The 25561-nt window shown below is 42.8% G+C and overlaps 1 protein-coding gene across 1 annotated transcript in view; it reads right to left on the reverse strand.

The window, feature by feature from the left end:
* Positions 1 to 1252: 1252 nt before the first annotated feature.
* Positions 1253 to 25561, reverse strand: part of LOC108423819 (protocadherin Fat 3) — a 131865-nt gene continuing 107556 nt past the window's right edge. Inside the window, exons 26-31 of the mRNA XM_017691409.2 lie at positions 19184 to 19965; positions 14149 to 14247; positions 11314 to 11373; positions 6759 to 6797; positions 6309 to 6374; positions 1253 to 3836 (exon numbers count right to left, since the gene is read on the reverse strand). Of these exons, the coding sequence (XP_017546898.2) occupies positions 3256 to 3836; positions 6309 to 6374; positions 6759 to 6797; positions 11314 to 11373; positions 14149 to 14247; positions 19184 to 19965 (1627 nt within the window). The 3' untranslated portion in view covers positions 1253 to 3255. The remainder of the gene's footprint in view (positions 3837 to 6308; positions 6375 to 6758; positions 6798 to 11313; positions 11374 to 14148; positions 14248 to 19183; positions 19966 to 25561) is intronic.

The following is a 25561-nucleotide window of genomic DNA, read 5'->3' on the forward strand; positions in this document are numbered from 1 at the left end:
CATGAGCCTTCACTGCATCCTTCATACACTGCACACACTGCCGCGGAGCAATATTGTTTTCCTTCATGTTTGATTATGTGTTAAAGGTAAACTCCATTCCCTCCATCCATAAAACTGCTATATGTTTTTATTACTGCATGGAAATGAAAAACAGTTACACATTTTCACATAAAAATACACTAACAGACTAATAAAGTGGCTGAAAGCATCCTGTCGCTTTTATGCTGGCTGTTTTTTTTTTAATTGATTTTTTTTTTTTTTTCAATTTTGGTCAAAAAGATAAGAACATCTCATCTTTGTCTGAGCCTGGGTGCTGGGCAGAGAAACTGAATGTCCTCAGCAGCCCAGCATGCGTAACTGTACCTGCCGGACACCGTCCCACACAGACATTATTACTCAACCTTTCATCTGGACACGGACAGAGAAGCACTCTCTCTCTCAAAACTCCAAACAACAAACATCTGCAGAGGGGAGCAGCAATGTCAAATCCAAAGACGAGTTCCCATCAGGTTTTGACGTTCACTCGTAATTGTGAAATATTATATCTGCTTTCATGTCATTTGTAACTGAACTGCGCATGTTCCTTTCCTTTTGACATTCATTTGACATTTAATTCGATCATGTTCTTGAACCCTCACTACTTTGATCATCCAAGCCTCCAGTAAGATCTCTTTTAAAGCGTAGTGCTTTAGTCCAACAGCATAAAGTGCAAGCTAGGCCTAGAAAAAGCGTCCAGGCCAGGTATCAACAGATGCTCTGCAAGCAAAGCTCGAGTACTAAAACTTACCGCACACCTTTTATTCCAGCTCCGTGCTGCAAAGTTACTATCAGATCATGATAACATTAAAATAGGGGTCATCTACTTTAGTGAAGCCAGCTGTTTTGAAACTCAGCAGCCAAACAGATTCGGGCCCTCATTTGCTGCATTCTCCAAAATCCCACCCCCGAAACACAGGGTACACTGCCTAGGCCAGGAGGCTTTGTTAGCTTCAGATATGCTATGCTAAATTTACGGCATTTGGCAGACGCTCTTATCCAGAGCGACTTACAATTAGATCATTTTACACAGGTAGGCAAAGGTGGTGTTAGGAGTCTTGCCCAAGGACTCTTATTGGTATAGTGTAGGGTGTTTACCCAGGCAGGGATTGAACCCCAGTCTACAGTATAGACGGCAGAGGTGTTACCCGCTACACTATCCAACCACAAATGAGTACAGAGACTTAGGTTAGAATCATTTTTCTTGCTTTCCAACTCTTAGTTTTTGGTTTATTTGAGACTATAAGCTACTGGATGTAGGGGTAGAATTTTTAGCATTAATTTCTTTGCTATTACTTCTAACCAGCTGTTTCACTCAGTAGGGCTCAGGTTTATAGCGCGCTATGTGTTGTGAGTGTGCAACATGACTGACCAGCAGACTGACCGGTAGATTCCTCTCTTTAAGCTGATTTATTGAACGTTGGGTGGTCCACTTTTGTTTTTGCCCCTATTTACAGGAGACTGAGGTACGGAGCCCTGCTGTTGAGATTCCACCTAAAATAATGCATGGCCACGAATTATTAATGCATGGAGATATTGATGCATGGCAACGACTTAGTAAGACGTGGGAATGAGATCCAGCTGTGGCCATGACTTAGTATGGTGTGGAACCGAGATCACCCATGCATTTGGATCTCATTCCCATGCGTTACTATGTTGCGGCCACTTGTTCCTGCTTCTTACCAAGGCTCGGCCACACGTTATTTGTATTTGTCACCAGTGGGGCTCCGTACTGAGGACACCACAGAGAGCAGATTTTTTTGCTATGAGCATATAGTTTATTGACAGGTGACAGAATGTTAATTTCATCAATTATTACAAAAAAAATATATTACCCATCTTTTAAGTCCCAATGAACTTCTTTAAAGTCTTTAAATGACTACAGTAATATGTATTTTGTACTACTCCACCCACCTCTTCGACCACTGCACTCAGATCCAGACAGACCCAGAGCCCAATTCACTATAAACAGCCATTTACTGTAAGTCTGAAAGTCCAGTTCTAAAACACTTCAATACACACGGACACAATCAGGGTCTTACCAGGGTCGGCCTTTATCTAGATACACCCTCCTTTCCAATAGTGATTTTAACAAGACCTTGCTGACTTTGTCTCATGACTCACATGTAGCACACTCTACATAAACACGGCCTAAAGGCCGGTTTAAACACAGAACATGAAATGTTAGAGTTGTAAAAAACCAAAGCTGCACTATGAGAAGCAGCATGACTGATTCAGGAGAGAAACATGCTGAAACATGCAAGTCAGCCTGCAAAGCCTAGAAAGTCAGAGGTGTGGGACGTAGTGGGAGATTTTTTCAGATCACGTCATACGTCTTTATATATTAATGTCACACGCACAGGCTGTAAAAGAAGATCCAGCACAATGTTTGGGCCTCAAATGCAAAATCTACATTATACTGATGAAGATATGACACTCACAGCCTCAGAAGACACGTCCTTCGCCAAGTTTTGACTGAATACTCTTTCAATACAATTGCAACCATCAGATTCATCTGCTTGGGGAAGGGGGTCAAAGCACAACCTTTGTAACACAATATTTTTCTGCGTGTTGTGGCAATCACACGTGGTCACCAGAGAGGTCAAATCGCCACATCTTACATAATGCAGCTTTATGTACTCCTCTGGCTTTTAACAGTTGCCATTTTTTCAGGTTTGAGAAGAAAACTGTGTCCGATTGCAATGATGTTTGCTGATGGTCTGCTGCTTAAGACTACATTTATGTTATTTTTTAACAATATACGTTAAATTATGTTGTTTATGTAAGCAAATATAGTAATAGAACAGCCCCTAAGAAGGTGTGGGTTTCCTCCTTTGAGAAATGATGAGGGCAAATCGACAAGGGCATGTTAAAAACAGCATTAAAATGGAGGGATAGTCACTTTTATACAATTTACAGACTAGTACTAATCAGCCTCAACTTGTATGCTGCTACGAACAGTCCACCCAGCCAGAGGCTTGAATTATGAGGCAATACATATCATAGACAGTAGTATATACCATGATTTAACTTTAACCGTACTTCTTATCTTACTGTTACCTGGGCCATGCCACCATGCATCATATTGTCCATTTCTATTTACATTTCCATGTATGGCAGCAGAGCAACAGTGGCAAAATGATGATGGCAGCTTTAAGCAAATGCAGTCAGAAGTGTACAGCGTGGCCGTCCCCATATATAGTCTCAAGTCTAGTAGAGCTAGTAGTGTTCATACTGACTCATTGCAGATAGTGACCTGAATGGGCTGTTCTGGTTAGCACGCTGGCGCTGGGCCCGCAGTGAATGCCTGTCTGACAGTCTGCTAATTTCCTTCTGGCTGCCAAAGGGGTGCGAATCCTCCCAGATCTGGGGCCTCTCTTCCCAGGCCAGCAGAGGGGGATGTGATGGAAGCTGGTTGTGGCCCGAGTGGTAGCAGGACGGGCTGGCCCGACCCTCACTGTAGCCCCTGTAGGGAGGCCGTGCGACCGGAAGCCTGTCATAATGGCCCTCTTCATCCCGGTACTCCTCATACACCGGTGAGGAGCACTCGTCCCGGGACAGTGACGAGTAGAAGTCTCTTTGGCCTTCATACCTTCTCAGAGGGTAGCCTGTCGGTAGAGGGCGCGCGCTGGCCCCGAAACGGACGCTGCCGCCCAGTCGACTCGGGGTGAGAGTGAGGGGGGGTGGGGGGGCGGGAAGAGGCGGAGGGGGAGGGGTAGGAGAGAGGTCTCGGGCCTCTTCAGATTCCAAACCTGGCAGGCAGGTGTCAGGAAGCCACTCTGCTGTCTCCCAGTGGTAAGCTGTGGGACAGGAACAGACTGTTCAGCCAGATGTGATCGAAAACATTGATTAAACATGACCTCACTGTCCTTCCAAACTCATGAAACATTCACTCTCGGAAACATGTTGCAAAATGTGAAGTAGCTAAGAGAGTTGACAGAGGTGCTCTACTACGCAACATAAGCTTGTGACAGTAAAGTGATGGTGAAGTAATAGCTTGGCAAAAAAGTCTAAGTCACACCCCAATTTCTCTTCCAAACACAGTCAATTAGCAAAGACATCTGTACTGTGCAAAAGTTAAATAAACATTCGTTACAGTTATTCGATTTTTAGCATCAGAAGAAAAGCAGAAAACATATTTAACAGGAAATGACTTCAGACGTTTTCACCTTTTGCCTTCATTATAGCTTCTGTTCTAGCCTTTTAAACTCGCCTTCAGTTTTTCAAAGAAATCTGTGGGAATATTTTTTCAAACCGCCAAAAAAGTTCAAAGTTGGCTGCATTTTGCTTCTCAAAATCCAAATAATCCCAGTTACAGATTTAGACTCATCAGTTCATGAAACCTTACGCCACATCTTAGGTTGTGTTTTCTTGTGCAATTTTCTCAGTAATGGCTTCCTGACAGCTGCAGGGATCTTTTAAAACACCTCCCAAGTTCAGTCTTAGACGTTGCTTGAATTTTCTGCTTATTGTGATCCACATAATTCCAAGCACGTATAATGATGTTGAGGTCTGAACTCTGGATTGGCCAGTCTATTGTTCTAAGAGCAGCACCAGTTTCTTGGTTTGATTCGCAGATTTTCTTCTTTTTTGTCTATTTCCTTTTTTCGGTAACGGTTTCTTGAAAGCTACACATCCCTGCAGAGCCATAATGTTGACTTGTCTTCTCACAGTGAAAGGATGGACTTATCATATCTGAAGTCAGAGTGGAGCCTGATTTTCTCTGTCTTACATATGAAAGCTTTAAGTACTGTTTATCTGCTGGTGACAGTTTTGGTGGTCTTTTTGAGGGGTCACAGTGTGAGTGACATCTTTGTGAATAGCTTTTGCTGGCGGTCACTCACTGGTTTTAAAATGGGAAGGATGGAATAGTTAAAGTGGCAGTAGGTACAGAAAAGTAAAGAGACAATTTAAAATATTGATATTAATTGTTGAAATGCTGCTCTTAATATTATACTAGGTGTTAGAGGCTTCTGTAATTTTTGGTTAAATGCGTAAAAATTTCAGCTTTATTCCCCCTCAAATATTAACTTGGATAGATAGATAGATAGATAGATAGATAGATAGATAGATAGATAGATAGATAGATAGATAGATAGATAGATAGATAGATAGATAGATAGATAGATAGATAGATAGATTTCATAAAACATCTTGTCAGGTTGCGAGAACCGACATAAGCACTTAATAAATGTTCAAGTAGTGCTTCATAAACACATTATTCAGTGCTTATGAATGCGTCATGAAGCCCTTATGTAGGTAGCCTTCAAATAAAGTGTTACCAGAAAACCTCGTATCTCCAAAACGGTGACATTACAGGAGAAGGAAAAAACCTTACTAGGGATAAAACATTCACTGTTACACATTTTCTGTGATCAGCGCCGAATACGGCTGCAGAACCGGATGGCTGGGTTTGTCTGCACCCCTCACCCCTCACCCCTCACCCCCACCCCCGTTGTAAGACCTCATTACTGTCTTCCTGTCCTGTCTCCCCCGCCTTGTCATACTGCATGTGCTCGGATGGGTTGATCAAAATTTCGCTGGTGACCATGTGACAATAAAGGCTTCATAGCGTCACATCATAACCAGAATTTTTGAGTCATTTTGAGCGGTTTCCTTTGGTTTATCCATCATGAAATTTGTAATGTAATGTAAAGAGCAACGGGGATTTTCAAATTATGTCAAAAACTGAAAAACTGAAAAATGTCAAAAAACGGAGATACGAGGTTTTCTTCCAACAACAGCGCAGATCAACTCCTGTACTGACACATAACTGTTCTGATTTATTAATGTTAGCGCATTAGTGTTATATTTTAAGGAAAACTATAAATCAAATAATCAGTGCAGGTCAATTCAGAGCAAGTAAGTGGCAGGAAGCACTGCTCTGAACTTTTAAAAGCATTAAAGCAAAGAGTTGGAGATTTGCATCCCTCCATTTATTCACAGCTAGAATGTCAGACTGGTTTGTTTATTGGGCACTGGAACTGAAACCCCTATTGTATGGGCTCACAGGGTAAAATAATTGTATTTGGACAAATGAGGCATCAGAAAGTTCTTCAGGAATCAATGGAAATATACAGTAAACTTGATGACCACAGAAATTGCTTGCAAGTCTAAATTGCTTACTGTTTAACAACTGTGGCTGCACACGTTTCTCATTTTTCCAAATACAACCATGCCAAGCGCCATTCCTTCACCTTCAATCCCGTCATTCGAGAATTAATGGAGCGATTATGAGGCTAGAGTTGGAAAAAAAAAAAAAGAGTCCTTACAATTGACAAAATATTCTTTGATGTATTCAACGCATATTTGATCCTCATGTTGAAGATGTGGGGCGGCTGCAAACAAACACAAGAACAACATGGCACAGATGGAATGGTTGGATGATGATGAGATAGAACATGATTACATTATCATGTTATTAAATGACAAACCTCTTGAACTGCAGGCTTTTCAGTGATTAACATAAATGATTATTCACCGACTACCATGAAACAAGTCAAGTATTTATGAGAGTGAACCATGGGCACACATGCAGGACCCTGCAGTTTAAGAGGTCAAATAAAATGGGAAAATAGAGCAAAATAGCCTTTGGTTATTGTAATATCCCACACAAACAAGACAGTTACATAAGATGTACACGTGTAGATGTAACATGACAATGAGAGCAGGAAGGAGGGGGAAATAAACAATTAGAAGCAGTAAATTCAAAGTTAACTCACAAGTACTACTATATGTTGGTCCTTCATCCAGGACTGCAACTGCAAAAGAGAAAAGAAAGTTAATCTTTGCTCTGATCTGACCAATGTTAGAGCTTTTAGAATGAACCATCTACTTTTTATTAGACAGCATATACACTATATTTCCAAAAGTATTCAGTCACCCAACCAAATCATTGAATTCAGCTGTTCCAATCACTTCCATGGCCACAGGTGTATAAAGCCGAGCCCCTAGGCCTGCAGACTGCTTCTACAGACATTAGTGAAAGAATGGGTCGCTCTCAGGAGCTCAGTGAATTCCAGCGTGGTACCGTGATCGGACCTCCGAACTTCATGTGGCCGTCAGATCAGCTCAAGAACAGCGTAGAGAGCTTCATGGAATGGGTTTCCATGGCCGAGCAGCTGCATCCAAGCCTTACATCACCAAGCACAATGCAAAGCGTGGAATGCAGTGGTGTAAAGCGCCGCCACTGGACTCTAGAGCAGTGGAGACGAATTCTCTGGAGTGACCAGTCACGCTTCTCCATCTGGAAATCTGATGGACCAGTCTGGGTTTGGTGGCTGCCAGGAGACGGTACTTGTCTGACTGCATTGTGCTGAGTGTAAAGTTTGGTGGAGGGGGGATCATGGTGTGGGGGTGTTTTTCAGGAGTTGGGCTCGGCCCCTTAGTTCCAGTGAAAGGAGCTCTTAAAGCTTCAGCACCAAGAGATTTTGGACAATTTCACGCTCCCAACTTTGTGGGAACAGTTTGGGGACTGCCCCTTCCTGTTCCAACATGACTGCCCACCAGTGCACAAAGCAGGTCCATAAAGACGTGGATGAGCCATGAGTTTGGTGTGGAAGAACTTGACTGGCCTGCACAGAGTCCTGACCTCAACCCCATAGAACACCTGTGGGATGAATTAGAGCGGAGACTGTGAGCCAGGCCTTCTCGTCCAACATCAGTGTCTGACCTCACAAATCCACTTCTTCAAGCTTGTGAAGGCAGACGAGCGAATACCTTTGGAAATATAGTGTATCAGGGCTGCAACTGTTCAGATTTCATTTGAAAACATCTACTACATTGTGCGATCATTTAATGATGAGTTGGCTAACAGGACATTACTTTGAATAAAATGTGATTACATTAATTTACAGGGTAATTCAAAAAGATTCATCCGATTTCAAAGAACCATATTTTTACAACAGCAAGGCACCTAGGAACCAATCAAATACCACTTGAAAGAGGGGGGGTCATAGAGTTTTTGGCTGTCACCAGAAGATGGCTCCCTTCAGTCTGTGAGACGGTGACCCCTGAGCAGAAAGCACATGGCGTTCTCCACTTCAATAAGAGTGAATCCATCATACATTGTTAGATATTAAGTTTCTGTGCAGGAACATTTTTCGTTCATCAAGGTACAAACAATGTAAATGTTCCCTCAAAGGTACAGCAGTGGGTTTCAGGTCCGATTGTGGACCTTAAAGAAGTTTCTCCAGGTGAAAAGTTGGTATTTGTATCTTTTCATAAACTAATGTTTTAAAACAGAACAGCAGAATAAAAGCCTGGAGGCGAGGCAGGGTGTGTGGAGTCAGCACAGCTTAGAACAGATCATTTCAGTGGATTATGGTTCAGTTATGCTCCCTGACTAAAGGTACTGAGATGGAGCCTTGAGGGGACCACCCCAGTGATAAGACAGGTACTGCCCCAGTAACAGTTTCGTACCTTTATTTCTGTGAGTGTAACTGTGCAGTGTGATTTGTGGGCAGTGAAGCTCCAACAGCTCAGAGCGTTCGGTGCTGGTTCCACAGCACTGGATGATCTCTGAAATCACGCTGAAAGAGCCGTGAGAGCAGCGACGCCCGATACGCTCAATCCAGTGTGGGATGAGTTTGACTGTGGTGTTGATGTTGTCCGTACAGCTGGAGGAGGTTCAGACTGAGACCTTTCACATTACATCATAAACTTTACACTCATTTAAACCATTTACAGTTCACTGCATTGATCTGTAATGATTTACAAGAGAAATTTTGAAATCGGATGAATCTTTCTGAATCAACCTGTACATCAAAGTTATATATTTTATTACTAGGGTCTGCAGAATGTACAGTACTAAGCAAAATTCAGAGACCACCCTTTATCATAATTCAATTTGCAGTCAAAACAGCCATTTTTCACCATAAGACATTTAAATAACAAAAATAGACAAAATATCACATCACATCAAATATCAAATCTATCAGTGTTTATTTGATCCACTCTTCACTTTTGTTTACCTACTGCCAATTGAACTCTTCCATCCTTCCAATCTTACAACCAAGAGGTTACAGCTCCAAACAAAAGCTGCTCCCAAAGGACATCAGAACAGACGTCAAGTTCCCCTTCAAACAGACACCAACGTTCACACAAGCAACTACACAACCACACCTCCGCAGTGAATTTCCCTCTTATGAGTATCTAAAATGGCCAAAGGAGATCTTTCTGAGCAAATCAGATATAAGTTAATCCACTTGCATAAAGAAGAGGAAAGTTAAACGAAAATCCCTGAAAAAACAGCAGTTTCCAAAACTGGAGATCCAAAATCTATTAAAAGATACAGAGAAAATGGAAGAGCACCAAAACTGCCACAATCAGATAAACAGTACATAACGAGTTTATCTGTAAGAAAAGGAATGAAGCTCCTTTTCAGATCTGAGAAAGCCCAACCTTCCACTGTGAACTCAACTCTATGGGTCTGAAAGGATGTGTAGCTGTCAGGAAGAACCTCACTGAGAGAAGGAAATGGACAAAGAACAACAAATATGTACTCTTTGGAAGTCAGTATGTATGCAGACAAAGACACTATAAACCATGTCTACAATCAGTCAACCATGGTGGAGGATCAGCGCAAGTTTGGAGGTGTTTAACCCTTGTGTGGTGTTCAGGTCTGTGGGACTCATTTTCAGTGTTTACCAAAAGAAGCAATGATGCAATTTATTATTACTTCAACCTCAGGTTCCTTGGCCTTTGCTCACTCTGTTCACCCCAACACATTTATATTACACATGTGGTGCTGGGCTGAACCCACAGGGAGTAAAAGTGTGGAGGTGCTGTGTCCTTCACTCGGTTCTCCTCCTACATGGCCTGCTGTTAGTGTGTGTGTCTGTGCGAGTATGTATTTGTATATGTGTGTGTGTGTGTGTTTGTGTGAGGGTGGACAACATGGAGAGGCTGCTTACTGGCTACAGCTGCTAAAGGAGAACCCTACACTGTACACTTGTGATATTTTTAACATCTGGTGTTTTTACATAAATTGTTCTGGCTCTATTGATTTAAGCCCTGCGATGGACCGGCGACCTGTCCAGGGTGTAGGATAGGCTCCAGCACCCCCCGCAACCCAGAAGGAGAAGTGGCTTAGAAGATGTGGTGGGTCCACCAGACCACTGAGTAACAAACACATCAACACCACACAAGGGTTAAGCTCATCTGGAGTGATTTCTTTTTGACTGAAGGCATCGTGCACCCTGTGGAAAAGGAGGAAATTCATTACACAGCAAGATAACGTCTCAAAGCTGAATAGGAAGATCAAAATATGTATGAAACAAAGAAGCTGTTGGTGCTCCCAGAACTATGGACTGACCACCGAGAGTTCAAACACCAACATCACTGAATGTATTTGTGAGCACTTGGATCTTGAAAAGCACAACAATACAAGCAACTTCTAAGACTGAACTTTGAGGAAAAACATATTTCTGCTTAAAAATACATTTTTGAATGTTTTGACTGGGAATTAAACAACAGAACACTTTCAAAAAAAATATTAGGTCTCTGACTTCAGCTCAGTACTGTACATTGTGTTACAACAGTCTATTTTTCATTGATACGTCTGGTCAATATGACAATCCAGTCGCACACAACAATCAGAAAAAGGTGCCAGAAAGGGTTCTTTGCACGTTTCCATTGAAGAACCAACTTTGCTTCCTTGAAGAACTTCCAATGGATGGTTCTTTAGAGGATCATTTGTTTTGGCAGTCGTGGGCTGGTGTCCTAACCTCCAGCCCACGACGGCCACATGAGACACTGCTGCCACTCATCTGCGATAAAACGCACAGCGAATGCAAACCGAGGCATTGTAAAAAACATTTGCGAGGAAATGCAAAAGGTTTGCGAGGGAAGGCAATGTCACTAATTGTTATGATTATTTTTTTTACCACGGCCCCTTTGGGGCTCTGTACGAGGCTCGTGGGTGCCTGGACCCAGATTTGACTGAGAAGCTGCTTGGTGACAACACCCATTGTAAAAAGCGCTCTATAAGCAAACTCTAACCTGACTTCATTATCTGAACGTTCTCTAAACACACCGCTTGTCCGAAACGGAAAACCAAAAGTTGTCCTTTTACAGCATTATCCGAAGAATTCTTTGTGGCACCCTTTTTTTTTTTTTTTTATTTTAATAAACAGTGCAGTCAGTTCTCATCATAGGCACAAAAACGCATCCTTAAGGACAACGTCAGGAGTCTGAAAGTAACTTTCCGGCACAGCAGGTGTGCTGCCCTCCCTTTAGAATGAAGTCGGCGGCATCACAATGCAGCTCCCGTCATACCTTCATTTTCGATGCTGTCCACTGCGTCGTTGACCAGCCGGATGACCGTCACGATGGAGGCTAATTTGAGGGCAAAGCAAAGGATGGCACAGCGTCAGGCAACAAAGGGCTGAATTATTACACTTGAGTGTATTTGTCAAACAGCCAAGTTGACCTTTTCATTGTGACTCACAGGAAACCAGCCCGTCTGTTCGTAACACACCGATGTTATGAAACCCGTTTAAACAAATACAACAAGTGGAAAATTAAGAAGTGCTTCAGATCCGTTTGACTGTTTTGCTTTGCGTGAACGCTGCTTCCACACTGAGTCATGGTGCCAATCATATTTTGAGAGGATAATGCCATGCGCCAAACCAAAGACAGAGCGTAATGACTGTTTTGACCCATTCTGGCCCTCTCTGACTGTCTTCTGCTCTTTTTTTCTCAGAAGCAGTGTTATCGCTAATCCTCCAGTCGTCCCTGGGAAAGATCACACACTTAAGTCATCTGAATTAGGTGAATGGCATAATTAGTTCGCTATGACTAAGACCCTAATTGTATTATGTGGGTCTCTGAGTGGGGGCATGCGTGGGCTCTGCGCTGTAGGCTGGCGGATTTTGGGACGAGCACCAGCGCTAATGAGCACGGCGTTTTAACGGCTCAGTGAAGAAATGCAGCAGAGCACATCGCAGCCTTGAATTCCTTCCGATCCTTAACTGAACCCTAGTTTACAGTGCTGTTATTAGAGCATAGACAGAGTCTTAGTGCAAGCAGTTAAAGGAAAATGTGGTCATCATGTTGTGCCTGATTGGTGTACATATGCAATATGTGGTAACCACACAAAAGACGCAGCAGACAGAGATTAGTTTGCAAAATATTGGAAGATCCCTTTAAAATATGCTTTGCATTATGATGGAATATTTCTCTATCAACAGGATTGAGGCATGTGCATGAATGAATTGTTATCACAGGATGATTTCAGCAGATGTGTCCAGAAGACGAGCACTGCAGATCCGTGTGTGAGCACATTATTACATCGATCAGCGCATCTCCCCGGGGGAAGTGGCCACTGTGACTCAAACTTCTGATGACTATCTTTCAATCCCCGCAAACAAGTAAACAAAGTCAACAAACAGGTCAGCCCCAGCATTGCATAAACCACACTAACACAGCTGCCCACCCACCCAGCCTGTCAGCAGACTATTTCCATAAATAAAACAATTACGGTAATAAATCTCTTAAACGAACACATTTCATACATTAGCTTGCCACCTGATGAAGAACCACAGCGGGTTGACATGATTTATTCAGGGAAAAGCCATGTGATTGGCTCTGGCCATCAACATGAGTCTCCTGGTTATGATGGAAATGACGTGAATGAAGAATAAGCCCATATGGAGATAAATAATGCACTAAGCTGCTGTGAAGGAGAGTTTGGGATGCACTCAACCAGCTCCACTCTCCAAAAAAACGCTAAACGAGAGTGTTTATGTACAGCGTAGTGTGTAATAATGTGTTTATCTGAACACTGGGCAACAAGGAATAAGTAAATAGCAGTATTGATTATGCCACTTAGCTGCTGCTTCGCAGGTGTGCATCAGTGATACGGATTCCAGGCTTGACAACGAGCTTGTTTGCCAAAATGACTGAGCATGCACTAACGATATTTGCAAACGACTGCTGTTTTGCTGTGACTGGACAGAAAATTACAATCTGCACTGGACAATTTTAATGTATGTGTAAGAAAGTAAACCAGCTGTTCTGACTGAGCCTGTTAGATCACAGAAATTTTGGATTAAACTCCAATTCTGTTTATATTTAAGATACATATAGGCAAACAGGTCCCAAAGAAAACTTGCTTTTTAAAAAAAAAAATAAAGGGTGATTCAAAAAGATTCATCCGATTTTAAAAGCACCCTATTCTTACAACTGTGAGGCGTCTAGGAACCAATCACAATCCAACTGAAATAGAGTTTCTGACTGTCAGAGGTAGATGTCTCCCTTCAGTCTGAGAGGAGATGAGACCCCTGAGCAGAAAGCGTTCTGCGGTCTCCACGTCAATCAGAGTGAAACCGTCGTAACTGTGAAGTGTGATTTTTGTGGGCAGTGAAGCTCCAGCAGCTCAGAGCGTTTGGCGCTGGTTCCACAGCACTGGATGATCTCCGAAATCCCACCAAAAGAGCCGTGAGTGCAGCGACACCCGACACGCTCAATCCAGTCTGGGATGAGTTTGACTGTGGGCTTGATGTTGTGTGTAAAATTACATCATAAACTTTATGCTCATTTACACCATTTACACTTCACTGCATTGATCTGTAATGATTTACAAGTGAAATAAATCACTTTGAAACTGGATGAATCTTGTTGCATCACCCCGTATTTACCTCTATTTTACCATTATCAACATCACACATAAAATCTCAGAACAGAGAGGATTATTAGAGGTTTTGGATTTGTGTGATTCTATTTGTGTTATGGACATTGTGACCCCTGGTTCCTATCACCAGAATCATCAAGAAATCGCTGTAGGTGTGGTTCTCTACAATGAACATCTTCCCATCAGACCACTCTAAATGAATTTGTCTCTCAACTTGAGAGACTTTGTCATCTTAACCATTGAATTACGCAGCAATTTGGAAAATACATGTTGAAAGTCATCTTAAACAACCCGACACAGCTTGATTCAAGTGTGCCTTGTTCCACTATAAACATGTTCTCTTGTTCATGGGTGAGCTTTCCGCCCACTGAGCTACTGCTTCCCATGTGGAGGTAGAGTGCTGGAGCAGGTGGGAGCTGGTTTGGGTCGTGAGCAGTGTAGGGGGTGGGTGTTTAGTTCATGTAGCCTGCAGGCCTCACCATTGTCGTCGCAGGAGTCGGATCTGACAGAATCTGTGTGAGCCTCGCTGGTGCTGCTGTCTGAAAAACAGGTGGCCTCCTCCACAGCGCTGATGCGTTCTACAGAGGAGTGGAAAGCAGGTTACCCACTCAAATAAATGTATATGAAGCCTAATAGCCCTTACTGTGTTAACCTTCAGGCTGACTTTACACAGCAAAACTGTCAAACTTTCTTTGTTTGAAACCTACATGAAACTAAGTAGCACTTGCATAACGTAAAACATCCCTCAACTCATTTGAAACTCAGCCACAACAGCTGCAAACTCTGGTGAGTTCACTAGACCCCCACAGGACCACCGCAAACAGGTATAATTTGGCTGGTGGATCACTCTCAGCACTGCTGTGACACTGATGTTGTAGTGGTGTGCTAGTGTGTGTTATCCTGGTACAGGTGGATCAGACACAGCAGTGCTGCTGGAGTTTTAAACACCTGAGAACAGTCCACCAACCATAATCATCCAGCCAACAGCGTCCTGTGGGCAGCGTCCTGTGACCACATGAAGGACTAGAGGATGACCAACACAAACTGTGCAGCAGCAGATGAGCTGTCGTCTCTGGCTTCACATCTACAAGGTGGACTGACAAGGTAGGAGTGTCTAACAGAGTGGACAGTGAGTGCTTAAAAACTGTCTGATCCACTCTTACCAGTGCAACATACACTAACACACCACCACCATGTCAGTGTCACTACAGTGCTGAGAATGATCCACCACCCAGTCTCAGAAGTTGCTGTAGGCAATAACAAGGGCAGTACAATGATGTGGCCGTGGTGGTGTGTTAGTGTGTTTTGAGCTGATGTGAGTGTATCAGACACAGAAGTGTTACTGGAGTTTTTAAATATCACTGTCCACTTTAGGCCACCTCACACGAGATGCACCATGACACATACACAAAAAACATTGTTTTTAATGAAGGTGCCCACATCAGCGCTCCAGCGCTGTTCAACTTCTCTTCATGCCACAGCGATCCAATCAGCATTTTACCACTACTAAACGACTGACCTGTGCCAACAGCACATGACTGAGGTGTCCTTGAGCAAGACACCTAACCCCCAACTGCTCCCCTGGCGCTGCGGATTGGGCTGCCCACCACTCCGGGCAAGTGTGCTCACTGCCCCTAGTGTGTGTGTGCTCACTAGTGTGTATGTGGTGTTTCACTTCACGGAGGGGTTAAACGCGGAGGTGAAATTTCCCCGTTGTGGGACTAATAAGGGTCTCTTAATCTTAATGTGTCTGTCATCCTCTAGTCCATCATCAGTGGTCAGTTTCTGGCCAAAGCATGCTGTTCTTTGGATACTTTTGTGTGGACTCATCTCAGTCCAGCTGTGACAATGAGTTGTTTTAAAAACTCAGACATGTAAGTAGCACGTCACCCCCAGCCAATTAATACCTGCTTTGTGGTGGTCCTGTGGGGTCCTGTACATTGATGTAGAATTACAAAGTGCACTGATATGGTAGATATCACACAGATAGAACACTTTCTATGAATGTCACGTTTGTAAGCATCTATAAACACATTCATAACATGTTATAATTTACTCATAAGGCATTATAAACACGCCTAGAAATATTGGTAAAAATGTATTACACGTTATAGCCATGTTTATTATGCTTTATGAATTGTAAACATTATGCATTGTAAGTACTGTTCATAACACATTATAAGAGCTCATAAGCTGTATTAGTCCGCTCTGAGTAAAGTGAAGCGTACTGGACTAAAGCCTCCTCCAGGGTTTAGACTGAGGCTTCAAGTTGAAGAATTTACTGAAGGATTTACTGAAACACTAAAACACAATAAAGCTCATTACAGGCTTCAAATGTCAGAGTTTAAACTAGAGCTGCCCTCAGTGTTTCACCCAATGTGGGAAAGTCAATGTTCACCACTGTTAATGTGCACCACCGTTAGCCTGGCACTGACTTAACACTGCATATCCAATAGAACGCCAGCAGAAACCAGCATTACTGTACTGTAGTGTAGTGTAGTGATACAGAGTGAAGGGTTCTAGTGCTTGACATTAGAACCAGTGAGAGAACAAATTACAGTGAAAGCACTCGACTATCTCGCCTCTCCCTCTCCAGGCCTTCACTCCACAGTGACTTCACGCTCAGTGTGATCTCAGAGGGGGTTCAGGGGAGGGGCTGACTTCTTTGGCAGTGACAGTATAACATGTTATTAACACTATTTATAGTGTTCCCAAGGGAGGCATCCAGGAGGCATCCTAACCAGATGCCCGAACCACCTCAACTGGCTCCTCTCGACGTGGAGAAGCAGCGGCTCTCCACAGAGTCTCATGACCATAGGTGAGGGTGGGAGTGTAGATCGACCAGTAAATCGAGAGCCTTTCCTTATGGCTCAGCCCTTTCTTTACCACAACAGACCGGTAAAGAGCCCGCATCACTGCTGACCCAGCACCAATCCGCCTGTCAATCTCCCGCTCCCTTGTACCATCACTCGTGAACAAGACCCCGAGATACTTAAACTCCTCCACTTGAGGCAAGAGCTCATCCCCGACCCAGAGAGGGCTCTCCACCCTTTCCCGCGTGAGAGCAGAGCACCCTTTCACGTGAGTAGAGCAGGCACTACTAGAAGATATTTCCTATGCCCACAAACTGTGTGTACACACTTACTGTGCCAGAACTTGGTGGACGGGATGAGAAGATGGCTTAGAAACAGATGTTTTACTAATACCATTAGCTTGTGCTATATTTCTAATCTTGTGTAAAGCCAAGAAACTAACAGGCAATTAAACAATTAAACATTGGCCAGTCCCTGATCCTGATACTTAAAGTGCTTCACCTGAAAAACTTTTTCTGACCTTGAAGTTTGTACCTGGCCAAATAAAGCTTTACAGAGCCTCGACTCAGCCCGGGCACTTGTCCCACCACGCTGCTGTCTACCTGGAAATGGCTTGTCAATATTTCATGGATGGAAACGACTCTCTTTTGGACTATTTCTAGCGTCGCCACAAAGGACCGTCCATCCGGCAGATGGCTTTGATTACTATAATCTGCTTTGTTGCAAAACAATTTTCAACCCTCTGGTCAATTCTGAAGACGAAGGCAATTTCTCTGCCACAAAAAGCAGCGACAAAAACGAGAAGGTAGGATATGAAATCATAAGGAAACAGCTTGTTTGTTTAAAACTAGTTAATGCTGCTGATTTTGTTTAAATGTTATGTGCTTCAACTTTTTAACACTCAGCTTATTATTCGATTAATAAGCTTAAAGTGACGGTTCGGCCAAAAATGTACACAAATCCCCAGTGTTGCAGATCAGAGACATGCCTGGTGTCTGGAGCTGTTCTTCAGCTTTTCATTGGAGCTACAGGGCTAATGTATCTAGCAGGAATTTCCCCAACAACTAGTGGAATACTGTGAAAACTGCATACCTACGTCATCACACACTTCCCCCAAACCACATCAGTGGTGGACAGTAACTGAGTAACTGTAATTAGTTTCTGTACTTTAGTATTTTTGGTGTATCTGTACTGAAGTTTCTCCATTACTGGGAGTCTTTCTCCTTTCACTCCACTACATTTCAGAGTCTAATATCCGACTTTTTCCTCCTACATTTTGAGAAATCTGTCGTTCCTTTTGGTTTCTGTGTGTATAAAAACGTAACATGTCAAAACGAAAGAAGCGCAAAGCCAGAGCACCAATCAGGGCCCAGCGGTCACTTTGTTTAGAGCTGGTTTTGACCTGTTGGTCATACCGACCCAGTGCAGCACGCGGTTCAACGTCAGCGCAGCAGCGTAAAACTTTGGGAGAGTCTGTTCAACATAAATGATGAACTAACCTAACTTTGTGTAAATAGAGCTCAATATAGAAATATGTCCACATATGCAGTCGAGACTGACGCGGCTTTTTTCTGAATTTCTACAAACACCATTTCATTTTATAGTAAATGAGTTTGGGCTGGTTTATGTTTATGAACAGACGCCTACAGATCAACATAGTAAAGGAGCTCATCTGTGATCCTGAGTTTAAAGCCAGTTTTTATTCAACTTAAACTTGTTTAAATTTAGACACTAGAATATTTTCACCTAAAATTAGTTGCAGTCTTAAAGAGTCTTGTTATAAAAATGATAACAGGACGTTAAAGTCATAATTACTCTTTTAGTACTTTTACTTTTGATACTTAAGTACATTTGAACGAAAATACTTAGTACTTTTACTCAAGTGGAGCTCTAAAGGGAGGAACTTAACTTGGGTATCTCTACTTTAGCTTAAGGTCATGGTTTGCACTGAATCACATTGAATAAAGTAACTCAAATAGACTTACCTGGTTAAGTCTGTGGTGATTCAGGCATGCATGATGCTTCCTTTATGTGTTGGCTACATTACCCTCATAGCACCCGTGCAAAACTAGAGAAGAAAACTGCAGACTGCAAATTATCCAAATAAAGTGACCCTGAAACATTTGGTGTGACCACAATGCGCAGTGAGTAGCCCTTCCCATTTCTGATTATAGTCAGATTTCTTGTCACGTGCAAATCGTTCATGAACTTTACAGACACTCTGGGAAAAAAGTGCATTACCCCACCTCACTGTGTAAAACTAACCCCACACAGTACTTCAGGCTTTAGGCTATGATGCATTTTCACTCCAACTTCACATGATTCAGGTGCATTTCCGAAATGTTTAGTAGTCCATAATGTATCCGTGCTGTTTAAGTGTCACATACAGGTGTGGGGTTGGATGCTAAAAGCTTTCTCTCCTTTATTACTTGCACTTGGAATAAAGCCTTTCAGTCACTGTCCGCCGGCGCTGAGGTAATTTCAGTCTATTTACAGTAGCGTGCGGTAACATCCGGAAAATGGGGAACAATATACGTAATTCCTTGCATATAAATGGCAGTTAAATTGGCCTTGGGGAATTATAGAGGCCCTTTTATGAGTCATAGGAAAAATCACACCTTCTGTGTTTTATCGCAGCATCTGCTTTATCTGAAACGAGTGCACATGTGTGTTGTGTGCGTGTGTGTTTTCAAGCTGTTACCTTGCGCCCTGTCCATTTCCTCTCCATCTGCCTGATATCCCCTATCTTCCCAGTCCAGAACCCGGGCCGCCCGCTCATTATCGTTTTCATCATTATCATCTTCATCATCCTCATCGTCCTCTTCCTCTTCCCAGGGGGGTTTGCGAAGAGGGCTGCGCTCTGCAGGGCGGGCTGGCAACGATGAGGGCAGATTTGGTGCCACGCTGCACACCGCCACTCCCCTCCGAGGGACCCCTAGGATGTGCGACCCATCCATCCCGAAGGTGCTCAACTGGGGCGGACAGGACAAAGTGGCCAGGACCCCGGTCACTTCTGCTTTATCTCCGGGGTTCCCCTGGCAACGGGGCAGAGTGTAGGCCGTAGGGCGCACCATGACCTGCGGGGGCCCCCCAGTGCCCTCGCTGCCATAGAGACCGGCGCTGCTGACCCGCACCGCTTTGAACTCGATGCCCTCAGTGCCCTTGTAGCTCGTTTCTGTGGAGATGCCCACGGCCTCAGCTCTGGCCCAGTCCTTACGCAGCACCTTCTTGCGAAAAGCAGCCAGCAGGGTGAGCAGCACCAGCACCACGAACAGCAGCACCCCGATGCCGATGATTTCCCCCGGCCCGACATAGGACAACGCCTCCGCCTGCAGGTCTGAGCTGTCCCGGGATGATGGCTGCCCGCAGAACTGGCCCTCAAAGCCAGTTGTGCAGTTGCAGTAGAAGGCGCCAAACGTGTTAACGCACGCGCCACCATTTTCACACTCCTCCCTCTCGCACTCATTCACATCCTCGTCACATCTGTGGGAGAGAGAGAAAGGCTGGGCAACGTACTGAAAATTTACAGTAGAAACTCAGCTCCATAATTATTGGCACCCTTATTATCAAGGGAAAAAAATATAATAAAAAGTTCATTGTGGTTAATAAGCTCAATCATCAAACAGAAATGCAACTTTTAACTGAAGTAAATGTCTAAGAAACCAAAATACTTTAACAAGACCACGTGCAATCACTGGCAATCCTGCAATTTGTGGTTTGAGTCTCCCTTTACCAGTAGAACAGCAATGACTCGTCTCCTAAAATGCTTTTTGACAGAATACAGACCAAGAAATCTGAGATCACCTCGCCATATAGACCCTCTCCAGGTCCTCCACTGACCTCTCCTCTGCTCACCCCATAGGTCTTCAATGGGATTTAGCTCAGAGGACTGGGGTGACCATGTCAAAAACTTGATTCTGTAGTCATTGAACTATTTTTGAGTGGATTTAGATGTATGTTTTGAATCAATGTCCTGTTGGAAGGTCCAACCATGAGTTCTTGCTTTTTGGCAGAGGCAGCCAGATTTCCATGTGAAATCTCCTGGCACTTCATGGAGTCCAGTATACCATGTATCCTACCAAGATTCCCAAGCCAGGCGCAAAGCATCGCAGATCCTCCACCATGCTTAAGAGTGGAGATCGAGTTTCTGTATCATCCTTCTTATACCAAACCCATCTTCAGTGTTTGTTGATAAAAACCTGTTTTCTTCTCATCAGACCACAGAACCTGGTCACAGTACTGTCTAGCAAACTTTAGCTGCATATATTTGTGGCACGCTTTCCAAAGTTTACTGGCGTGGTCTTGGCATCCACTTAGTGACCCCAAAATGCTTCTATCTTCTGCAAATCTCCAACCACGATCTCTGGAGACATTTTTGTCTCTCTAACTAATACACTTGAGTCCCATTTCAGGCAGACTCACTATAACTCTGGTTGTTTGAAACTTCATGTTTCAATGTATTTGCTCATTTTCTATGTATTGCCTCAACATGCAGCTACTTATTTACATCCAATACCTGATTTATAAAGCTCAAAATACTTCTGTCTCATGTCAGTTGAGTATTCTCTAATCTTTCTCGTGTCAATGAATGAATAGGGAATTTTGCCTCTGTGTCACCTCATATTTATACCCCATTGAAACAAGAAGTCATGAATAACTGCTTAAGACTTCCTGAAGACTTAAATAGTTAAGTATGAATGGAAAACATTTCAGTTGTGTTTTCTTTATAGGAATTTCCAAGTGTGCCAGTGATAGTTTTATGACATTTTACCCATCTTCACATCTTTAGAGACCTTTTTCTTGATGATGATATATTTACAATGAAATAATCTGTGATTATATGGTCCAATGTTACATAAATTATACAACCAAACCGTTATTTAAGACAATTACAGAGAGATAAAGCAGGGCTTAGCTATGCATTCTCTTTTTACAGTATATTTTCATTATTTATGAATATATTATCCAATATCTGGCAGCTTTTGCAGTGTTATCTAAAGTTTTCTAAAGTCACACTGTGAGGTTGTGAGACTGTGGGGCTGATAATGGTGTGAAGTGCAGAACCATACCATGCCCGCTTTTCACAATCCAATCGAATCCTGAAGAGAACCACATCCCAACCACACTGACTGTTTTTAATGCAGTGCCACCTCAAGCCCCAAAGATCATGGCCAGCAAGTAAAGGTTTTTGGTCTTGTCTGCTGCATACAGAGATTTCTCCAGATTCTCTGAATCTTTTAATGATATTTTGTACCGTAGACGATGAAAATCAAAGGTTCTTTGCTAGTTTATGTTGAGAAACGTTCTTCTGAAAGACTCCGCCTCTCTGAGATGCTCTTTTATGCTCAGTCATGTCACTGACCTGTTGCCAATTAACCACCAGGTGTTTTTTTAGCATTACACAACTTTACCAGCCTTTTGTTGCTGCCGTCCCAAATTTTTTGGAACATGCTGTTGGCATCAAATTCAAAATCGACATATTTTTCAAAAAACAATAAAATTCCTCAGTTTTAACATCTGATATGTTGTCTTTGAAGCATTTTCAATGAAATATAGGGTTTAAATGATTTAAAAGGTTTTTTATATGTTGCACAGCATCCCAACTTTTTTGGAAATGAGGCTGTATTTCTACCATATTGCCCAGCCTTTAGTGAGAGACAAGCTTGATGACATCAGTTGTTCCATCCTTTCATTTTTCCTCATTAACTAAGCTCTGTCAGGCTCCAAAAGAGAGGCTCCACCAGGGGGCTTGTTGTTTTTAATGACTCCGAATTCCGTGTTCTGTAATTTGCAATACAAAAAAAAACTCCCCCACTGTGCCTGACGTGCAAAACACAGAGTGGAATATTTCCTTTTAATTATCTGTGATTAAGAGAATTTCCAGATACCAGATATAAGTGCACTGATAAGAGGAGCACACAGTTCAAAAGTGGACAGAAACTTTTGAAAGACATCAAACTTTTGATTAAAATGCTATGAAGTTAAGCAAGTCTTCCATGCGAGAGGCTATAATTATATGGCCTAATGTTGCATAACTTAAACAACCGAACAGTTACGTAATGCACTTATACTCTGCATTCAGAGGGAATTCAGAGGCCTTTCTGTAAACTAAGTGATTTGAAACTCAAAAGTAAGGACTTCAGTATTTCTGCAGCGTCATAGAACCGTTTTATTGCTTCATCTAAAAAAAATAGGAATGTTATTTTCTGCTTCTGAGAGAAGTTCAAAAGATGGAGGTAGACGTTTTTCTCTCTGATTCTTGGAAAGTGCTCAAGCTGTAAAAAGCTGCAGTGCCTAATATGAAGAAACATGCCTGGAAGTGCTAATTGTTTTGCTTATATCATAGTTATTTATTAAAAAAATGGATCAAAAGCTCTCATGAGCGTATGAATAACACGGAAGTAAACAGAATGTCTCAGAAAGTCCCAGGCTGGTGCTAAGTTGATCATTTCTGGCTTAAAAAAAAGAAAAAAACGAAGCCACTAAAGAAACATTATGACGTAACTCTGTGATGAGTGCACAAATAAAAACATGTAAATGGATTTAATGAATTCCCAGACTGACACATTATGATACATGAAGCTAGAATTTCATCATACAAACCCAAACGCACCCAAACGCACCCACTTCAGGCGAGGAAAGTCTTTTCCTGTACCATTAGACATGTCTTAGCTCATAGATACATATTCTATAGAAGGAAAGACTCCTAATCATCTCCTTGATGTTTTTTTTGCACAGCCGTCGGTTCTGAACGACTGAAGAGTTGCAAAAATGAGTCACTGTGAATAAATTCACCAATCAGGTGTAACATTCTGACCACCTCCTGTTTCTACACTCATTGTCCACTTTATCAGCTCCTCTTACTGTATAGCTGCACTTTGTAGTTCTACAGTTACAGACTGGAGTCCATCTGTTTCTCTGATACTCTGTTACCCTGTTCTTCAGTGGTCAGGACCCCCATGGACCCTCACAGTGCAGGTACTATTTGAGTGGTGGGTCATTCTCGGCACTGCAGTGACACTGACGTGGTGGTGGTGGTGTGTTAGTGTGTGTTGTGCTGGTCTGAGTGGATCAGACACAGCAGTGCTGCTGGAGTTTTTAAACACTGTGTCCACTCACTGTCCACTCTATTAGACACTCCTACCTTGTCGGTCCACCTTGTAGACGTAAAGTCAGAGACGACAGCTCATCTGCTGCTGCACAGTTTGTGTTGGTCATCCTCTAGTCCTTCATCAGTGGTCACAGGACACTGTTGGCTGGATATTTTTGGTGGATGGACTGTTCTCAGTCCAGCAGTGACACTGAGGTGTTTAAAAACTCCAGCAGCACTGCTGTGTCTGATCCACTCAGACCAGCACAACACACACTAACACTCCACCACCACGTCAGAGTTACTGCAGTGCTGAGAATGACCCACCACCCAAATAGTACCTGCTCTGAGAGGGACCTTAACTTCAACTCAAAATCTATACCTAATCTTGATCCTAATCCCTAGGGATCAGCCTCACAAAGTATCATTCTTGCTTAGTCAACTACATTTAAGCTCAGTTCAGTCTAACCCTGGATTTTCTGTCTCATTACGACGGTTCACTATTTATCACAATAGCAACTCATGATGCACATCTGACCCATGCCATAGTAGGTTAAGCTCTGGATTTTGGCTGAACAGCATTTGGACCAATCAAGGCCAAAGTTCTGACCAATCAGAGATAGCCTCCGATGCAGGTGGATAGTGGCTTTTGGGGTCATGTCTTTTGTGATGTTTGTGGTGTCCACGACGTCTTTTTACTGGACGAAACGAATCATACTGCCTATGCAGATATTGAGAAGATAAAGCAACTATTACTCCAAAAGCACCAATACAGTAACCGTGCTAATTTACTGTTATAAACGCTGTACATTCTACATATTTATGTATGATTTCCCGTTCCTTCTCACGTTTTCTGGAACAGTTCATCATAAACATCACCTTATTGTTCACATACTGATCCCAGCTTGAGTATCTACACCTGGGCTAACAGACAACATTGTTCCCTGCCCATGTAAAAGGAGCTAACCATGGCTGCATATGTGAGGCTTTCTGAAGCTGAAACTTTGTACGAGACCCTGTTTAAAGGCTCATTTATACTCCCTGTAATGTACGAAAAAAGACCATGTCAGTTCCAAAACGATGCATCCGTCACTGTGGGCTCCAGTGGATACTTCCATGTATCCTTTACATCGGCATCAATGTAACAACAACAACAAACACGGCGACGGTGAAGGAGGTCGTAATCATAGATAAACACACCTAGATGACGTGTTGCCTGTTGTTCTCTATCTGAGTTCAGCTCCAGAAGGGATTAATCAGCTAATAATATCAGGAATTTTAACCGGGAAGCCACAGTTATGCAGGGCAGGGGTTTCAGGACTGGAGCTGAACTCTGAACTAACTGCACCAGCAAACTTACAGAATCACGTCTGTCGACGCACGACGTCGTTTTCCGTCCCACGACATTCAGTCTGATATTTAACGTTTGTTTCTCCATTCAAACATCATTTAAATCAGAAACAGAGAGTAAAGTTATCCCGGTGGTCTGCAGCTCCGTTAGGGGGGGGTGACTGTTTACCTCTCATCAGCTAAAGTTCTCTAAAGGCCAGCATTGCTCACATCTGTGTTAATGAGCTGATGTCGTTTCCCTCCTATGATCAGAGCTTTTCTCCTCTTTATGCAGCGCCATGGGATCCTTAACCCACCCTGACGTGAAGAGCCGGTGGGCTTCTGTGATGAGGGAGAATAGGGAGAGGGGCTAAGCATGAGATAAATATAAATGTCAGGAAAACACAAATTTGGTAGCTTTCCGCCAGGTTAACTGGGACCAGGAGTTCAGTGGGAAACTGTATAAGGATCACAGACTATTTTATTGGCTTAGTTAAGGTCACTTTTTTTTTCTTTTAAAGTAAGAAGAGTAATTTTAGCCATCTTTCACCTTTAGTTACATTACAAGCCAGAAATTCGGTCCCAAATCATGTGACTGAAATCCTTAGATAGTATGCAGCAATGCAGTATATATACAAATGCTGTAAAAAAGTCAATTAA

This window comes from Pygocentrus nattereri, chromosome 18 (genome assembly GCF_015220715.1).
Source record: "Pygocentrus nattereri isolate fPygNat1 chromosome 18, fPygNat1.pri, whole genome shotgun sequence".
Classification (NCBI taxonomy): domain Eukaryota; kingdom Metazoa; phylum Chordata; class Actinopteri; order Characiformes; family Serrasalmidae; genus Pygocentrus; species Pygocentrus nattereri.